Source organism: Poromitra crassiceps, assembly GCF_964638095.1.
Source record: "Poromitra crassiceps genome assembly, chromosome: 18".
Classification (NCBI taxonomy): domain Eukaryota; kingdom Metazoa; phylum Chordata; class Actinopteri; order Beryciformes; family Melamphaidae; genus Poromitra; species Poromitra crassiceps.
This window is the reverse complement of record NC_139636.1, coordinates 21106735-21124189: the sequence shown is the minus strand read 5'-3', so window position 1 is coordinate 21124189 and position 17455 is coordinate 21106735. Positions and strand designations below refer to the sequence as shown.

The following is a 17455-nucleotide window of genomic DNA, read 5'->3' as shown; positions in this document are numbered from 1 at the left end:
TGTCCAGGCACAAGTGGCCGTGTCTGCAGGTGGGAAGCTGGATTAAGGGTATGTGTCCTGGTTGCTGCACTAGTGCCTCCTCTGGTTGGTCAGGGCACCTGTTCAGGGGGAAGGGGAACTGGGGGGTGTGATCCTCCCATGTGCTATGTCCTATCAGTGAAACCCCTCGCTGTCCCTGTCAGGTGAAAAGCAGCGGCTGGCGACTGCACACGTGTATCGGAGGAAGCATGTGTTCTCTCTCTCTGGTCTCTCCCCAGATCGGCAGAGGGGCCGGAGCAACTAACAAATATATTATTATCATTTACGTTTATTGTCTTTCAGTGGAATCATATTGTGATCATATGAAGATATTTTAATATCGTGACACATTTCTGCTGTCTGAAGATGACAAGCAAATTTGACTTAAAAACGTATTATATATTATATTATATTATTTGAAATTTGAAATTTTGTTTGAGATCACACCTAACATCACCTTTCGTTTCAATGAGATGAACATGCATTTGATTATTAACGCGATTTTGCATACGTGAACCATATCATGATATGTATTGATATTGAGAAATATCCCTATGATTATTTATCGTGATACTGATTTTCGTCGCCCAGCCCTAACGTACACAGAAAGGTACACAAAACACGCTACACACTACACTGGTCACATGTACCATACTGTTAGCATGTGACGGGTCACATGCTAACAGGATCACGTCCTCATTTAGAACATGTAATCCAGTGAGCAGTCTGTCCTGTGTTGACAGTCAGCAGCAAGCCAGCAAGATTAAACACCAGCAGTGTTTATTATCACTTCCAGTGTGTGTGAGGGAGAGAGAGAGAGGGCCTATCATCACAGGAGGGCTTTTCACACTACATGCTCTTAGCCCGGGGCTGTCTAAGCCCTGGGCTAAGAGTAGGGCTAAGATAGCCCCAGGCTAACTTAGCCCCTTTTCACACACGCATTGTTAACCCAGGTTAAGATTGATTGTTTCCTTGGCCCCGTCTCACTGGCAACTTTTAGCTAGCCGGGGCTGAAGTCAGGGTTAGCCCACTTCGGAGTGGACCAGGATTGTGTACATGTGAAAGCTTTCTTAGCCCTGGGCTAACAGCTGTCTTAGCCCCAGGCTAAGAGACTGACTTAACCCCGGCTAAGTGTAGTGTGAAAAGCCCTAGGGTTTTCTTGCATGGAGGAATTTCTGGTGCCCCCCAAAGAGGTTTCAGCCACCCCAAAGGCCTGATATATTTGAGTTCAGAACAACCTTGACTGCATACGAACTCCAAATGAAGCATTGTTCCACATTTCTACCTTCAAATGGCTTCTTTCCTCAAACTTGAGGTGCTGTAAAAACACATTGCTCAATAAGTTCTGACAATGACTGATATATTTGAGATCAGGACCGCTCCGCTTACACACCAACTCAAAATCAAGCATTTTTTACTGCATCAATCTAGAGAATTTCAAAGTCAGTCTCACATTTGGACGTTGAAATGACTTTATGTCTGAAACTTGGGGTGTCGAATGTACACACACGACAGTAAGCATGATCGGATTGGACTGATCATGCTTACTGTCATGCGTAGTCGGTCACCCCCCAAAGGCCCATGTGTGTCTGTGTGACAAACACACACACACACACACACACACACACACACACGCACACACGCACACACGCACACACACACACACATTCTGAGCCAGGAAACAACCTGCATCATCAAATCCAAATGAGCAACAACCCTAGTCTGGTAAACCATCCAGTCACGTGAACTCACATTCTGTTTCATTCTGCGAGACCGTCTGGCCTCCAACACTGGGCGGGCGCTTTCAGATTTTACAAAGGGCACTAGCCAATCAGGGACCTACCTCGTAGTTGACATCGTAACCGGCCAATCAGGAACACTGCTGGCAAAACAGTCATGGCTGCCTCAGTGGCTCTCCGGCTTTGTGCAGTTATTGCAGAAATAACAACAATAACAACAAGTTAACAAGTACAGGAGTATGCAACAGAATGTGAGTCGAGTTCACGGATCCGGATGGTTTTAACCAGGCTAGAACAACCCCGCCTCACCACCATTTATCACAATATCTGGTGTCAAAAATACATTCTCAACAGATGTCTGTGATTATCTCTTATATACATAGTAAATAGAAATAATAAATGATTTAAATGCCCCAAAACTATGATGATGTGATATTCATATTGGTTGGAGATAATTTCATATTTGCATCTGACAAAAGTAATGAGTAGGATTTGGTGTTGTAAATATGCGATGATCTCGCAATCAATCCAAATATTATAGACAAGCTGAGGGACTCATTTATGACTTGATGCCGATGATTATTGATGGGGTACCAGAATGTTTAGGGACAGATCCTCAATTTTGGGTTTGAGAAACGCAGTCAATTCTCAGTCAGAGATATCCATCAAAAGCAACTTAACAAACATTCATGCAATTAATTATTAAAGATTACTCGATTAAATTGCAGCTGCACCGCCGGGGCAGAAAGGGCAGAAGTAATTACGAGTCGATAGCGTCTTGAGAGAAATAGCATGCAAAGCAGGCTGGCAATCTTTCGACGGAGTCTAAATACAGATACTACTGCATACTGTATATAGGCAGGGCCATATGATTTCCGCAAAACGGACGGAATCATAGAATTTGGCAATAAAAAATGAATCAACTCTAAAACATATTAATATTACAGACATTTCCATAATTTGGCATACATTGATAAAAGTAGGCCTAATTATCCAAATCAAAAGTAGACCTAATTATTGTAGTAACCTAAATGATTTTATAATTGTAAAATAGGCCTAGACAGAGAAATGATTCAGTTTTCGATTGGGGTGTTTTGAGAGCGGGGGTTGGTCTTATGTATGCATAAACTTGACTTCTCATTTTCCAATCTCTTTTGTTTTCATGTAGAGGCACACAGGGGCCATGAGGAGTGAGGACTGCACTGAACCTGCGCTCTCAGCTCAGGTCTTGGTCCTCACAGTCAGTGTGTGGCGGTGGTGCGTGTCTGTGTGTTGCTGGCACTGCTAATGACATAGCATCGCCATCCCACCCTTCTCCGCACATCATCAGACCGCAGAGAACATATGGTCTGATTAGTCCGTGGAACTAAGCCCTGCGCTGTCAACGCAGAGAGGAAGAAGGAGAGTCGCGCGCGCTCGCCGGCTCCGCTGAGAACCGCCACAAATTGGCAGTCGAACCGCAGTTAAAACAAAACAAACAAACAAACAAACAGCCAGCGCACACGCACAATAGCCTCGTTTGGAGCGCGCATAACAGACGTGTTCGACCACAAATGGGGAGAATATGAGAAAAAAGCGTACAATATGCCAATCTGCACTCCGACTGAGATGACAACACAACAAAGGAATGCAAAGCAGCAACAAAAACAGTGCTTTCTACATCCTGCTTTTGTCTCAGCCATGCTTTGGGCCCTCTGTTTACGTGTCTATCTATCTCTCTTTATCTGGCTCTCTCCCTCTCTCTGCCACACACACACACACACACACACACACACACACACACACACACACACACACACACACACACACACACACACACACACACACACACACACACACACACACACACACACACACACACACACACACACACACACACACACATTAATATCCAAATAACAGCCCGTGTCGCCCATTCTTTCCCCTAGGTGTCGTTCATCAGCCTTGAGAGACACTACATTTCCTCCGTATCAGACACCTGTGACTGTAATCATCAGTCATCCTCTGGCTAAGATGAGGTCCTAGTCTCTCCATCTCCCAGAATTGATTACTGAACCATGAGATGGACATCATCTTCAAAAGCATTTTATTATCCCAGATGTGGCTACTACAACCTCGTCTTTTTTGATCGTCAGTCAGACTAAGGAATAAGCCAAACTTTTTCTCTTCGTTCCGCCCTCTCTCTCTCTCTCTTCTTGCGCGGCACTCATTTTCAGCCAACCTTCTTCTCACTGTGCAAATTGGTGTCGCACAATTACTGCAATTTCTGCCCTTTTCTCCCCCAGCAAAGTTCAACAGCACGTCAAAACATCTCACTCGCCGACTTGACCAACCATGTGATCTTGTGTCCTGCGATGAAAAAGCCTCCCTGTTCACGGCTCACCCGGCGAAACTTTCAGCCGCTCGTCTGTGCCGGGCGTGCGCGCGCGTGGATCAGTGTCTCCTTGGGCCACCGAGAGCGCTGGGCTGCCTGCAACCATTGTTATGCTCAGTTAATTGGACCTCAGGGTAGAAAAGGTCGAGAAACTCAAGACAAAGTAGACAAATAAACACAAGGCATCGAATTCCCATGGCACATCCTCATGCCAGCACCAATTTCCCTTGCTCAGTCTAGCCTATAGGCGGGCCTGTCTGAAGGGCTGATTCATTACTAGTGCTTTAGGACAGTTCTATCAGCGCGTCGACTCCATCACATACCCCAGCCCAGCTCTCCACCAGTTTGTAAACTATCAGCAGCAGTCTGTCGCAGCCTATTCCTCGACATATAAATTGTTGTTTAAAGCGATGTTTTGTGACTGGGAGCAAAACACCTCCTGGTTAATCAATAGCACAAAATCAATGGCTCTCTCCGGGGAAATCTCTGGGGCTCTCTGGGGCCACCGAGAGAGAGAGGCTATGGAGCGTGCAAAGGTGAAGCCAAGACAAAAGTTTCACACAGACCGAGGGGGGCGGGGGGGGGGGGGGGGATGGGGGTTGTGGCATTGGCAGGTGGTGGAGGAGAGCAGGCCTTCAGTCGGTGAAATAAACTCTGCTATTGTGTTCATTATAAAATCATTCTAAATTTAGACAGTCGCAGGAGCAACACAATGGAGGCAGATTAAATCAACGTCTAGAGAAGCTTCAAACTCAAATCTCTGCCTCCCACTAAGTTGGTGTCAACGCGTCAACGGGCGAGATTTAATAACCGCCAGACCTTCTCAGCTGGTGATAAGTTGTACAAGTTGTGTTAATTTATCATACGGGGGAAACAGCAGGACGGCTCCGAGGTGTTTCTGTGAATCTTTGGAGGTCAGCGAGATGTTCCAGCAGCACAGCAGCAGCCGCCCTGCCACGTCTGGACGTGACCATGTCTGTGGTAATGGACATCAATAATGCACACACACCCTCGGCCTGGTCAAAACCCCCTGTGCCCTATACTCACTGTTCCCTTTTCCGCTGCTGCTGGTGTCACACACACACACTGTTAATGGTAGTGTTTATGTATACTTGCATGTATTATGAATGAGTATTCTCGGGGGTGTATGTGTGTGTGTGTGTGTGTGTGTGTGTGTGTGTGTGTGTGTGTGTGCGTGTGCGTGCGTGTGTGTTAGGGCTGGGCGATATGGACAAAATCGAATATCACAATATTTTCTACCTATATTTATACCTACATTTATCAATGTTGCAACAATATCATGGGGATGACTATTGGTGCTTTCACACACAAAAATACACAATGAGACTTTTGATAATAATCATCAGTAATGTGGATATAATGACTAAGTGGGTAAAGGCAATTAATAGAACAGCTAGAACAGTCTGGTAAGTTCAGGAAAATCACATCACTTTACTATACAGCCTTTAAAATCTGGAAAAGACAACACTTACTGTATGCCATATCACAATATTACGATATCCAAAATCTAAGATGAGATATCTATGAATAGTCTCATATCACAATATCCATATAATGTTGATATATTGCCCAGCCCTGGACTGGTATGTGTGTATGTGTGTGTGTCTTATGATGACTATGACTGGTTCATTATACTTGTGTAACAGATGGGTGTTATTATGGGATGCATTATCTTCAAGTACTATTATGCGTGGTCGCCTGCAAAAACCCTTCACATGGTAAAAATGAGACATTTTCACCTTTTGATATCCTATCCTAATACTATAATTGGAGGGCTGTCTGTTTGTCCGGAGGTGCAACTGCAAGGCGCACCGTTGCTCCGATCGCCTGCAAAATTTGCCAAAATAGTTTGCAGGGGTCTGGAATGAATCTGTTGGACAGAAAAAGAAAGGAAAAAACCCGCCCACGGGGGGCACTAGTTACATTTTTAGGCCTTCACACTCACAGCATATTCTGGGCTGCTCAGAACCTTGAGGGTGGTAGCCAGCACAGCTCATTCAAGATTCAAGATCTCCATCACAATCTTTGAAAACTGTCTGCATCATCAAAGCTGAGTCATCAAAGAAAGCAGGTTGATCATCTCAGTGTCACACAGTGTGGAAAGAACTCTGGGACCTGATGGAATCACAGCTCCCTTGGGGGCGACAAAGCCATGCTGCTTGGTGGAGACACTGCCCGGTGTCAGGAGAGGGAGGCAGGGCTCAAATAGTCAAAGCTTGCGCCCAAATGTCAACCCTCTATCCTCTCCTGCAGGGGCACAAACTGAATGTCAACATGAGGATAAGGAGATCTCCAGGTATTTGGGGGAAGGCAAAATTCAACCCAGGGAAAGTGAAGTTCAGGTCAGGATTCCTCCAGGGAACTTGGTGAAGGATCTGAAGACTGGTTTTCTGAGACCTTTCCCTAACCTACACAATGGATATGGTGACAAAGACAACCTTCTGATACGCTCCTCTGGACAAGGACATCCAAAACTAAGGAATCCTCACTGTTATCTATTAGCTTACAGGATGAGCATTGGTTAGTTGAAATTATTATTAGATTGTTATTAAGATTGTCACGAGTCCCAAATCACAAGTCCAAGTCAAGTCCAAGTCAAGTCTCTCTCTCACACACACACACACACACACACACACACACACACACACACACACACACACACACACACACACACACACACACACACACACACACACACACACACACACACACACACTTTTTGTTCCTGCCAATAAGGATACCTTATCCTGCTGTGACCCCAGCATAGCAGTACACACACCCACATACACTCTCTCTCTCTCTCTCTCTCTCTCTCTCTCTCTCTCTCTCTCTCTCTCTCTCTCTCTCTCTCTCCCTCTCTCCCTCTCTGTCTTCCTCACTCTACATATCATTTTTTGTTTGATTAAGTTTTTCTCCCATTTTCTCTCCAATTGTACTTGGCCAATCCCCCCTGCTGTCCCAGTCGTTGCCCCTCTGCCGATCTGGGGAGTGTAGACTAGCACATGCTTCCTCCGATACATGTGCAGTCGCCAGCCGCTTCTTTTCACCTGACCTCGCCTGCGAGGAGTTACACCAGCAGGACGCAGCGCGTGGGAGGATGACGCTATTCCCACCAGTTCCCCTCCCCCCCGAACACGCCGACCAGAGGAGGCACTAGTGCAGCGACCAGGACTCATACCCCACCGTCTTCCCACCCACAGACACGGCCAATTCTGTCTGTAGGAACGTCTGGCCAAGCTGGAAGTAGCGCTGCCGGGAACGGAACACAGGTCTCTGCGGTGGTAGGCGAGTGCTTTTACCTCTACACTATCCAGACGCCCCCTCACTCAACATACTGTATCTCTCTCTGTCTCTCTCTGTCTCTCTCTCCCTTCCTCTCTCTGTCTCTCGACAGTTTCAGGGAGAGTTACAAAATAAGCTCTCTCTCTCTCTCTCTCTCTCTCTCTCGTGCTCTCTCCACATGCCCTTCCAACTGCTACGCTATACTTTTCCTCTCATCTTCCTTCCATATGCCCGCCAACAATTTTCAGACATACACTAGGATCACATCCTAGTGTTCTCTGCTACATAGAATTATACTTCTCTCTCTCCCTCTCTCTCTCTCTCCCTCCATCCCTCTCTCTCTCTCCCTCCCTCTCTCTCTCCATCCCTCTTTCTCTCTCTCCCTCCCTCTCTCTCTCTCTCTCTGGCCTGAAACATCCACTCGGCACCACGGGCTACAACACACCTCACTCCCCTCCTGCACTCTCACCACCCCACTGCGTTCTCTCTCTCTCTCTCTCTCTCTCCCTCCATCCCTCTCTCTCTCTCTCTCCCTCTCTCTCTCTCTCTCTCTCTCTCTCTGGCCTGAAACATCCACTCGGCACCACGGGCTACAACACACCTCACTCCCCTCCTGCACTCTCACCACCCCAGTGCGTTCTCTCTCTCTCTCTCTCTCTCTCTCTCTCTCTCCCTCTCTCTCTCTCTCTCTCTCTCTCCCTCCCTCCCGCTCTCTAAAGCCTCTGACAATTAGTGTCTCACTGACCTCTTATCAGCCGTGTGCAACTTCCTGCCTCTGATCCGTCTGCCCTTTAGTTATCTTCAATAAACACATAGCTAATATGTACCTTTCATCATACTCCTTTTTCTTTCTCCTTCCCTCTCTCTCTCTCGTCCTCAGCTCTCTCTCTCTCTCTCTCGTCCTCGGCTCTCTGTCCTTTGCTCTCTCTCTCTCTCTCTCTCTCTCTCATCCTCGGCTCTGTCCTTTGCTCTCTCTCTCTCTCTCTCTCTCTCTCTCTCATCCTCGGCTCTCTGTCCTTTGCTCTCTCTCTCTCTCTCTCTCTCTCATCCTCAGCTCTCTGTCCTTTGCGTCCCAGAAGCTGCTTCATCTTAAAGCCAGGGGCTGTGCCCGCGGTGGCCTCAGCGGCGGTGACACCGCTCCCCCTGACATTTCTACGCCCCTACTAATGGTGTGTTTTGTATGTCCTCTTTAAATACCAACCCACTCAGAGAGACAGAATAACATGTCGGCATTGTACGTTTTTGGGATCCACGGAAATGTAAAACATTAACATTTATCAACAAAAAATATGTTGCGTATCACCTTTCTAGATATGTGATCTTTTTTCTAATTTTGTATAGAACAATAAACGAACAAGACAAACATGCTCAGACACAGGAAAAGAAAAATAAGGAAAAAAATACATACATCATTGACATTTGGCATTGTAACGTGGTGCTACCAGCTGCAAAAGGTGCTTATGTGCTTGTGAGAGATATTATGCATATAGGATCCCACCCAAGGGCTCCACAGGAAACCGACCGGGCAAGCTGTCCATCACCCCTAACCCTAGTCACTGCTCACTAGTCATTTTTAACCTCGTCAAAGTAGGCCAGAAACAGGTCCCAAATAGTTGAGAACCTTCTAAGCGAGTTGGTTCTCAGGAACCTGAGTCTCTCCATCTGTATAACAGAAACCATGGCCATCAGCCAGACTTGAAAAGAAGGGGGAGAGGAGGACTTCCATTCCTTCAGAATGAGTCTTTTGGCGACAGTTGTCCCCAGTGTCAAAGATTGTTGCACAGCTGTAGGGAAGTTCAGAGAGGACTCCGAGTAGCCGAAGATGCTAGATATGTGAATATTAACGCTATACACGTCATGGAGTCTAGCGACTGTCTCATGTTGAAGTACGTCGCTGGAGGGTGAAAGAGTGAGGTTGATGGATTCCCCTCTTACAAGCCAGAGAGCGTCTGTTCGACTCCGCGAGGCACATGGTGTTATGCCTTTTGGTTTTAACCTCAACCCAAACCATAACCCTAAGCTTACATGTCTAAACATAACCAAACCATAACCCTAAGCTTACATGTCTAAACATAACCAAACATCACCCTAAGCTTACATGCCTAAACATAACCAAACATCACCCTAAACTTACATGTCTAAACATAACCAAACCATACCCCTAAGCTTACATGTCTAAACATAACCAAACCATAACCCTAAACTTACATGTCTAAACATAACCAAACATCACCCTAAGCTTACATGTCTAAACATAACCAAACATCACCCTAAACTTACATGCCTAAACATAACCAAACCATAACCCTAAACTTACATGCCTAAACATAACTAAACCATAACCCTAAGCTTACATGCCTAAACATAACTAAACCATAACCCTAAACTTACATGTCTAAACATAACCAAACATCACCCTAAACTTACATGTCTAAACATAACCAAACCATAACCCTAAGCTTACATGTCTAAACATAACCAAACATCACCCTAAGCTTACATGCCTAAACATAACCAAACATCACCCTAAACTTACATGCCTAAACATAACTAAACCATAACCCTAAGCTTCCATGTCTAAACATAACCAAACATCACCCTAAGCTTACATGCCTAAACATAACCAAACATCACCCTAAACTTACATGTCTAAACATAACCAAACATCACCCTAAGCTTACATGCCTAAACATAACTAAACCATAACCCTAAACTTACATGTCTAAACATAACCAAACATCACCCTAAGCTTACATGTCTAAACATAACCAAACATCACCCTAAACTTACATGTCTAAACATAACTAAACCATAACCCTAAGCTTACATGTCTAAACATAACTAAACCATAACCCTAAACTTACATGTCTAAACATAACCAAACATCACCCTAAACTTACATGCCTAAACATATCTAAACCATAACCCTAAACTTACATGCCTAAACATAACCAAACATCACCCTAAGCTTACATGTCTAAACACAACCAAACATCACCCTAAACTTACATGTCTAAACATAACCAAACATCACCCTAAGCTTACATGCTAAACATAACCAAACATAACCCTAAGCTTACATGCCTAAACATAACTAAACCATAACCCTAAGCTTACATGCCTAAACATATCTAAACCATAACCCTAAACTTACATGTCTAGTTTAACTTTGGAAAGGCAGCAAGGTTTTCAAATGAACTGCAGTTTTCTTTCAAATTTACTTTATGTTGAGATTGTAGACGTGTTTCAGAATATTTTGTCCACGTTTTGTTTCACATTTACATTGATATTGTACATATCCCTGCTTTTCACAGTTTTCAGATTCTGGCGATGGGGTTTTGTTAAATATCTCCCTAAAAAGGCCGAGAGCGCTCGCCTCCTTTCTCTTTCCTGCTCCCGCTGCCTCCTTAATCCCATCTCAAAGAAACTGCTCTCCCTCCCTCCCTCCCTCCCTCCCTCCCTCCCTCCCTCCCTCCCTCCCCTCAAGCCTCCCTCCCTCCCTCCACCCTCCCTCCCACCACCCTCAAGCCTCCCTCTCTCCCTCCCTCCCTCCCACCACCCTCAAGCCTCCCTCCCTCCCTCCACCCTCCCTCCCACCACCACCCTCAAGCCTCCCTCCCTCCCTCCCTCCACCCTCAAGCCTCCCTCCCTCCCTCCCACCACCCTCAAGCCTCCCTCCCTCCCTCCCTCCCTCCCACCACCCTCAAGCCTCCCTCTCTCCCTCCCTCCCTCCCACCACCCTCCCTCCCTCCTCCTGGGACAGCAGAACATGCTAGGACAGAGAGAAGAAGACTGCAGGGGTGCACGGTTCTTTAGACACATTCATTTTGTATCAGAAAGAGCACAGAGCAGAGTATCAAAACGCTCGGGGTGAGCTGCGGCAGCATCACAGCACGGCATCCAAAGCAATAAATCTGAGAATCTCTTCTGGGGCGAATCTGGATACTGTAGGGACCCATCACAGACAGCTACGCAAACACATTTACACAACGCCACTCGGGTACGTCGGACTCGGTACCAATGCGAGAAACGACCAAAACGCAATCACCACAGGGGTCATTTCCCTAAATTGAATGAATGCAGTCGGGCTTTCGCCGAATTGTTTTCTACTTAAACAAACAGCCCCACAGCCACAAATTACAAATAAAAATAAGGTCGAGTCTCTTCTCAATTCATTTCACATCACAAGGGGAATATGCAAATACACTGGATAGAAATTAGTAGGAAGGAGGGAATTGGATTAAAAGCAGCATGAGGCAAGACATTGACTAAGAGACAGAGGCGGAGGTGAGAGAGAAAGAAAGAGAGAGAGAGAGAGAGACACAGAGAGAAAGAGAGAGAGATAGAGACAGAGAAGACTAGGGAGCGAGAGAGGGAGTAGGTTCTCTGACAAACCAGGCTGAGCCGAGGTGATTACCACAAGCTGAATGCCATCCTGCCCACATATAGGGAAAGGCGGGAGAAAGCACTCCAATATTCCCCACTCCAGCTCACAAAGGACTGCACCACTTGCTCAATACTTGTGCGTCTGATAGCATTAACAGACTTCTGCTCAGGTGCAGAGAAAAAGGGGAGTCTTGGGGAGGGACACAAGCAAAAGCAAAATTCCACTCCAATACAAAATGTGAGCCGACGTCCTCTTGAGGGGCAACACAATCCTTTACAGAAACAACTACAGAGGTCCCTCAGTCCCTCTCCTCCAAAACACCACCACCACCACCACCACCGACCCAACCAATCTCTGAGAGGCATGAGTCATGGCTTACCGCTATTTACCACTTTTCATATACGACGACTTTCAGACACAGAGACGACGTCCAAAACGCACTGCTGCTTTGTGATGTCGGGGGCTTTTCACTGCACTGAAAATAGAACGGAAAACACATCTCTGCCACATCAGCAGGGCTTCACCAGTGGGGGGGGGGGGGGGGGGGGGGGGGGGGGGGAGGGGTGGTATTTCACGGGGGCCCCAAGCAAGAGAGGGCCGTTCAGACAGATGAGGTGATACTGGACTGAATGTGATGCATCGGGTTGGGAGGGGGGGGAGGGGGTGTGCACTTATACTGCCAGGATGTTGCTGTAGGCTATTTATGTTTGCTTATGGGTTATACAGTCAGTGTTGGTGCAAGGGTACTGTTACTTTTCCAAGTTTCAATCTCAAAAATAATGGTTACCAACAAAAATAGAATTTGTTGCTTTTGTGATCATCCACCTGAAGCCTGAATATCTAAATAGTCCAAATAATCCAAAAATGATAGCCCGCACCCATACACTGATTGGTTTTATACTTTCAGTTGACCTTCCGCACTGAGCTAGATGAAATGAAGAAAAGAAAAAATAGTGACTCTGAGGTCATTAAATTATCCCAATTTTTAAGGTAAAAGCAGTTACCAATTTGTAAAAGGACATTACATGGACATGTAATGGAAGGAAATTAGCTGTAACAAGTAGGTTAGTTTAACAAATCAGTTAAATCACTTCCCTGAGGGAATAATATTTAGGTGGGGTGTGAGGGAGAAGCCCAACACTGGTTACAGTCAATGGTAATTGTAGGCATTGTAGTCATATGCGTAAAGTGAACAATTATGGTGGTAAATTTGAGCAGAAAATCACAGTGATGAAAAATGACATATCAGGATTCAGGAGGAGTCTAACTTTCAACATGTAATTGTCTTTGTGATATGGTAGATTATTTTAAATGATATGCCTGATTGGGAGCAACAATAACCATCTTGGTGAATGTACATCTCTTCATGCATGACAAACTGTTATTTCCTGCTTAATTAGGAAACAAAACACTGAGCACAGTGGCACATTGCTCTCAGTACTGATGCTGCTACATTTTGTTGTGGATAGACATAACCCAGTTCGGTCTGCCAAAGTGTAATATTACATTTATTCAAAATGCACTCAAAAACATTTGTTATGAGTAATACAAAGGATGCATGCAAAGTAGGCCAAGTATTCATTTTTACGTATCATTTTATTTTTGTTTCTAGGCCAAGTATCCAAATGTGCCATATCTTAGACACATGGGCGACAGAAGATTGGCTGCGTGCATTTTCATACAGGTAAGTGTGTCTCCTGGGGTGAGGATGGACTCAATACTGAGGGCATCCCAGACTGCTATTGCATCTCCTCCTTATCTGCAGTGTGACAGAATCATTTAATCTAAGAAACCTCGGTGTCAAAGTAGCCTTTTTTTAATCTCCATTTCAACAGCTCAGATGATAGCTGTGATGGCTTTAATCAGAACATTGTACCCACAGCAAAACGTATTAACATTGAGAAAGCCTTGCACCGCTGATTACTGTTCCATGCCCACATTAACTATGGACATTAACTATTTGCCTATATATAGGCTATATGGGATGGAATTGTTATTAGAAGCCAAATAAACTCAACTAAATATTTGTAGTAGGATTAGCGTGTAAAATAGATTAGAATTCAGCAAGCTCCTGTAACCTTGAGCTGCAGTGAGAAGACTATTTCCTGCATGCTCCCTGTCTGGCATGCAGCAGGTGACGGTCAGCACCACGGACAGCTCTGTGCTACTGGGGCCTCACAGGACGAAGATGGGGAGAGACAACGCAACACCAAGGGGTCTTATTAAAATGTTTTTTACGCACATGTAGGCGGGAACGTCATTTTCAGCGTGCCTTAGTATGACCATGTAGTTTCACACTTGCATACACAATTACACACAAACGCCCAGACGCACACACACAGTGTGCGAGCCTTCGTCTCATCCTCTCTCAGCCTGTAATAATGTACCATGAGGCTTGCTTCTCTTTGCATGAGACAGACCACGTATTTATTGCAAAACCCAAGCAAACCCATGCAACGATATAGCAGGCCAATTCTAGTGGGAGAGGATTAGGCTAAATCCCTCAAAACCAGCTAAAATGGACTCCATCACTCAAAGAGCCATGTATGTGCGGATTGGGAAAGAGACAAGGGGAAGAAAGGCCCGCCCTTACAGACTGGAGTGAAGATTGTGTCTGGAAAGCTATGTTCACAGGATAAAGGACATGCCATGCCTTTGATCAGCAGAGGAGAGTTTGGCAGGTGAGAGAAGGAAAATGGAGGAAGGTATCTGAATATCTGTCAGACTAGAGAGGCTTACATCTACCGTATAAAGAAAAAGATAGAATTCCAGCTATTTTTTGCTCCCACTGAAAAGCTTCGCCACAAGAATGTGTCCCAATCAGGAGTGCGATTGCAATCTGGAAGAGCTGTGCACTGTAACAGCAGCAAGCTATTCAAATGAAAGCAGTGCACGTTCCCTGCATGCTGTGCGGTACAATAACATCGCAAATCATTTCAATGTATTATTAAAAATATTCTGTGCCACAAATGTTTCTTTGTAGGCTACCAGGACTCCAACTTCGGGGTGGGGGGAAAACAAAATATAAAGGACAGATACGGGGAGTTTCTCTCTCCCTCCCAGAATTAGAGAGGATTCCTGACTGTGGCAGCACCACTTCAAATCCCCGGGGCTATAGGGAGTGAATGAGAGGAGGATTAGAGAGATAATACCAGCAGATGAGAGAGAGAGAGAGAGAGAGAGCGAGAGAGAGAGAGACACACACACACACACACACACACACACACACACACACACACACACACACACACACACAGAGAGAGAGAGACACAGCGGTTTGCCACTCTATAGGGATTAGCACTGAACTCAACTTCACAGCCACAGACCACGGTCATAATTCATCCAGTTCACAAAGACCCTGAACATATATTGAAAAGATCAACTTCTGCCTCCCACGAATGAGTGTGAATGATGTTAATCCGTAATTGAAACATCTTGCCAACCTGTTCAAATCATGGTAAATTGGACCACTCTGGAGATTATGCCATGGAACACTGTAATATTGATGCGCAGCATTTGGGTTAATATTTCAGGCGTGTGGATGGATGGATGGATAATGACGCACACCTGTTGAATGAGGCTGTGCTGCAGCTACAGTGACAGCCTTATTGATCATGTCAGGTGTTTTGGGTGGGGTGGGGTGGGGTGGGGGGGGGCTCTTGTGATGAAGTGTGAGCTGTCCAGATGGCGGCACAGTTCTGCCACATCATGCATGCAATATATTCCATTATAGGACATCACCACAATGCAAATAGGGGTGGGGAGGGGTATGACCTAATAGTGCAATAGACTACACACCTCGTTTGTCCTGAATCTTAACAGTGAGCTCCACGAAAGGCTCTGTCTCCCTATCCAAACGCCTGGCTATGGTGATATCTCCACTGTCGCGCCCCACGGTGACCGGGGAGCTCTCTGACTCCGGGTAGATCAACTCGTAGGCGGCCGACTGAAACCTGGCGGGACTCAGGCTCGTTATGACCGAGCCTATGCTGGCGTCTTCGGACACGTTGAGGGAGAGCACGGTGCCGGGCTCCAGCAGAGCCCTCGGCGACCGCCCTGCCCTCCCTGACTCCCGGCTTAATTCAGCAGGACGCGTCGCCCACCGGTGGGGCGTAATGATGACCACTACACCTTTACTGGTCAGAGGGGGCCATCCGTGGTCTTTGGCATAAACATAGAATTGGACTTGAGAGGGGAGCCCCAGGATGGAGTCAACCAGCAAAACTTCGCCTGTTTTCGGGACAACATAGAAACTGCCGTTTTTGGGCATGGACACGTATGCCAGCTCTGCGTTCTTTCCGCTGTCCGCGTCGACAGCCTCCAGCCTGTACACCACGCTACGGAGAGCCGTGGTGTCGTCTAAAGTTATGTACACGGCGTCTGCACTGCGAAAAGCGGGCTCGTGGTCGTTGGTGTCCAAAACGTCTACTTTTACCGACGCCACATCGAAGACGACGCCGGGCTCCGACGCGCAGGTCTGGCAGCACAGACCGACACTCAGGAGGTATTCTGCCCGTGCCTCTCTGTCTAAAACCCGGGATGTTTTTAGCAGCACATTCCCCCGCTGGTGGTGGGCGAAGATGCGGAAATCTTCGCTCCCGTTTCCAGACAGTTTCAGGTGCATCCCGGACTCTGGGCACCATTTTTGCGCGTTGATGCGCTTCGCCGGAATGCTCAGTCCGTTCACTTTGGACGACGCCGGCGAGTTCTCAAAAACATGCCCGTGGAAGAAAGGCAGTCGCTCATCAGTCTTATATCCGAAAACCAGTGTCAGGAGGCAGCATAGAAGCAAAGCCCCCCAAATCATGTTGGTGACAAGTTCTGTTCCTCCGAGTGCTTCAGGAGTGCTGACAGTAAATCATTAAAAAACAAACAACAACAAAATCCCAAACTTAAAAAAACATTTCCGTCATGCTTCTCCACGGTATGATTCTGGTCAAGTGACGTCTCTGAACTTTAACCTCTTCTCATCCTGGGGAGACGAGTCGCATCATGGCTCCATTCAGCGCCGCTGCAGCGTGCAGCCCGTCCACACACAGCGCTGCAGGCGGTTGTTCTGTGGTCGTACCCAGCGATCAGCACCGGAGCGCCGGACAGCGCCAAGTGCGGGGGCGTGGCGCACGGGAGGACGCGGTAGATCCTCCACCCTGCGTGATGGTCAGGGGGGTCCCCGCCTCAAACCCCGACCAGCCCTGTTTGAGCGACTGTAGTCCCCAAGCAGCTGTGGGGAGTCTCTCTGCTACAAAGCTGCTCTCTCAGCATATAGAAATGTTGATGGAGCCAAAGTCACTAGTATTTGTTTATTTCATCCAGCCAGGGAAAGTCGAGTGAGCGCATGCACGCGCTTTTCCCAGCAACGCTCTGCTTCACATGCACACGTTACACATGTCCACATGTAAGAGCTGCCCAGTAGAATAATCAAAGTCTCCCATTGGTCACCGAGGGGCTCCACTGAAGCAGCTGGGGGTGGACTGACTTGCCTTGCTCAGTGGCACCTCAACTGCTCCCCCACCACATATCCCCAACCTGACTGGGGAATTGAACTTGCAAACTTCTGGCCACAAGCCCACTTTTCTAATCTTGATGTCACTGCAGCCATATGCAACCTATTTTCATAATCACATGGCTTTGTTG

At 46.6% G+C, this 17455-nt stretch overlaps 1 protein-coding gene across 1 annotated transcript in view; it reads right to left on the bottom strand.

The window, feature by feature from the left end:
- The window catches only part of LOC310793225 (neural-cadherin-like), a gene marked incomplete at both ends in the record, with an annotated part of 117855 nt that extends 101227 nt beyond the window's left edge, over window positions 1-16628 (bottom strand). The window contains one exon of the mRNA XM_083654988.1: window positions 15620-16628. Within this exon, the coding sequence (XP_083511114.1) occupies window positions 15620-16628 (1009 nt within the window). The remainder of the gene's footprint in view (window positions 1-15619) is intronic.
- Window positions 16629-17455: the final 827 nt, after the last annotated feature.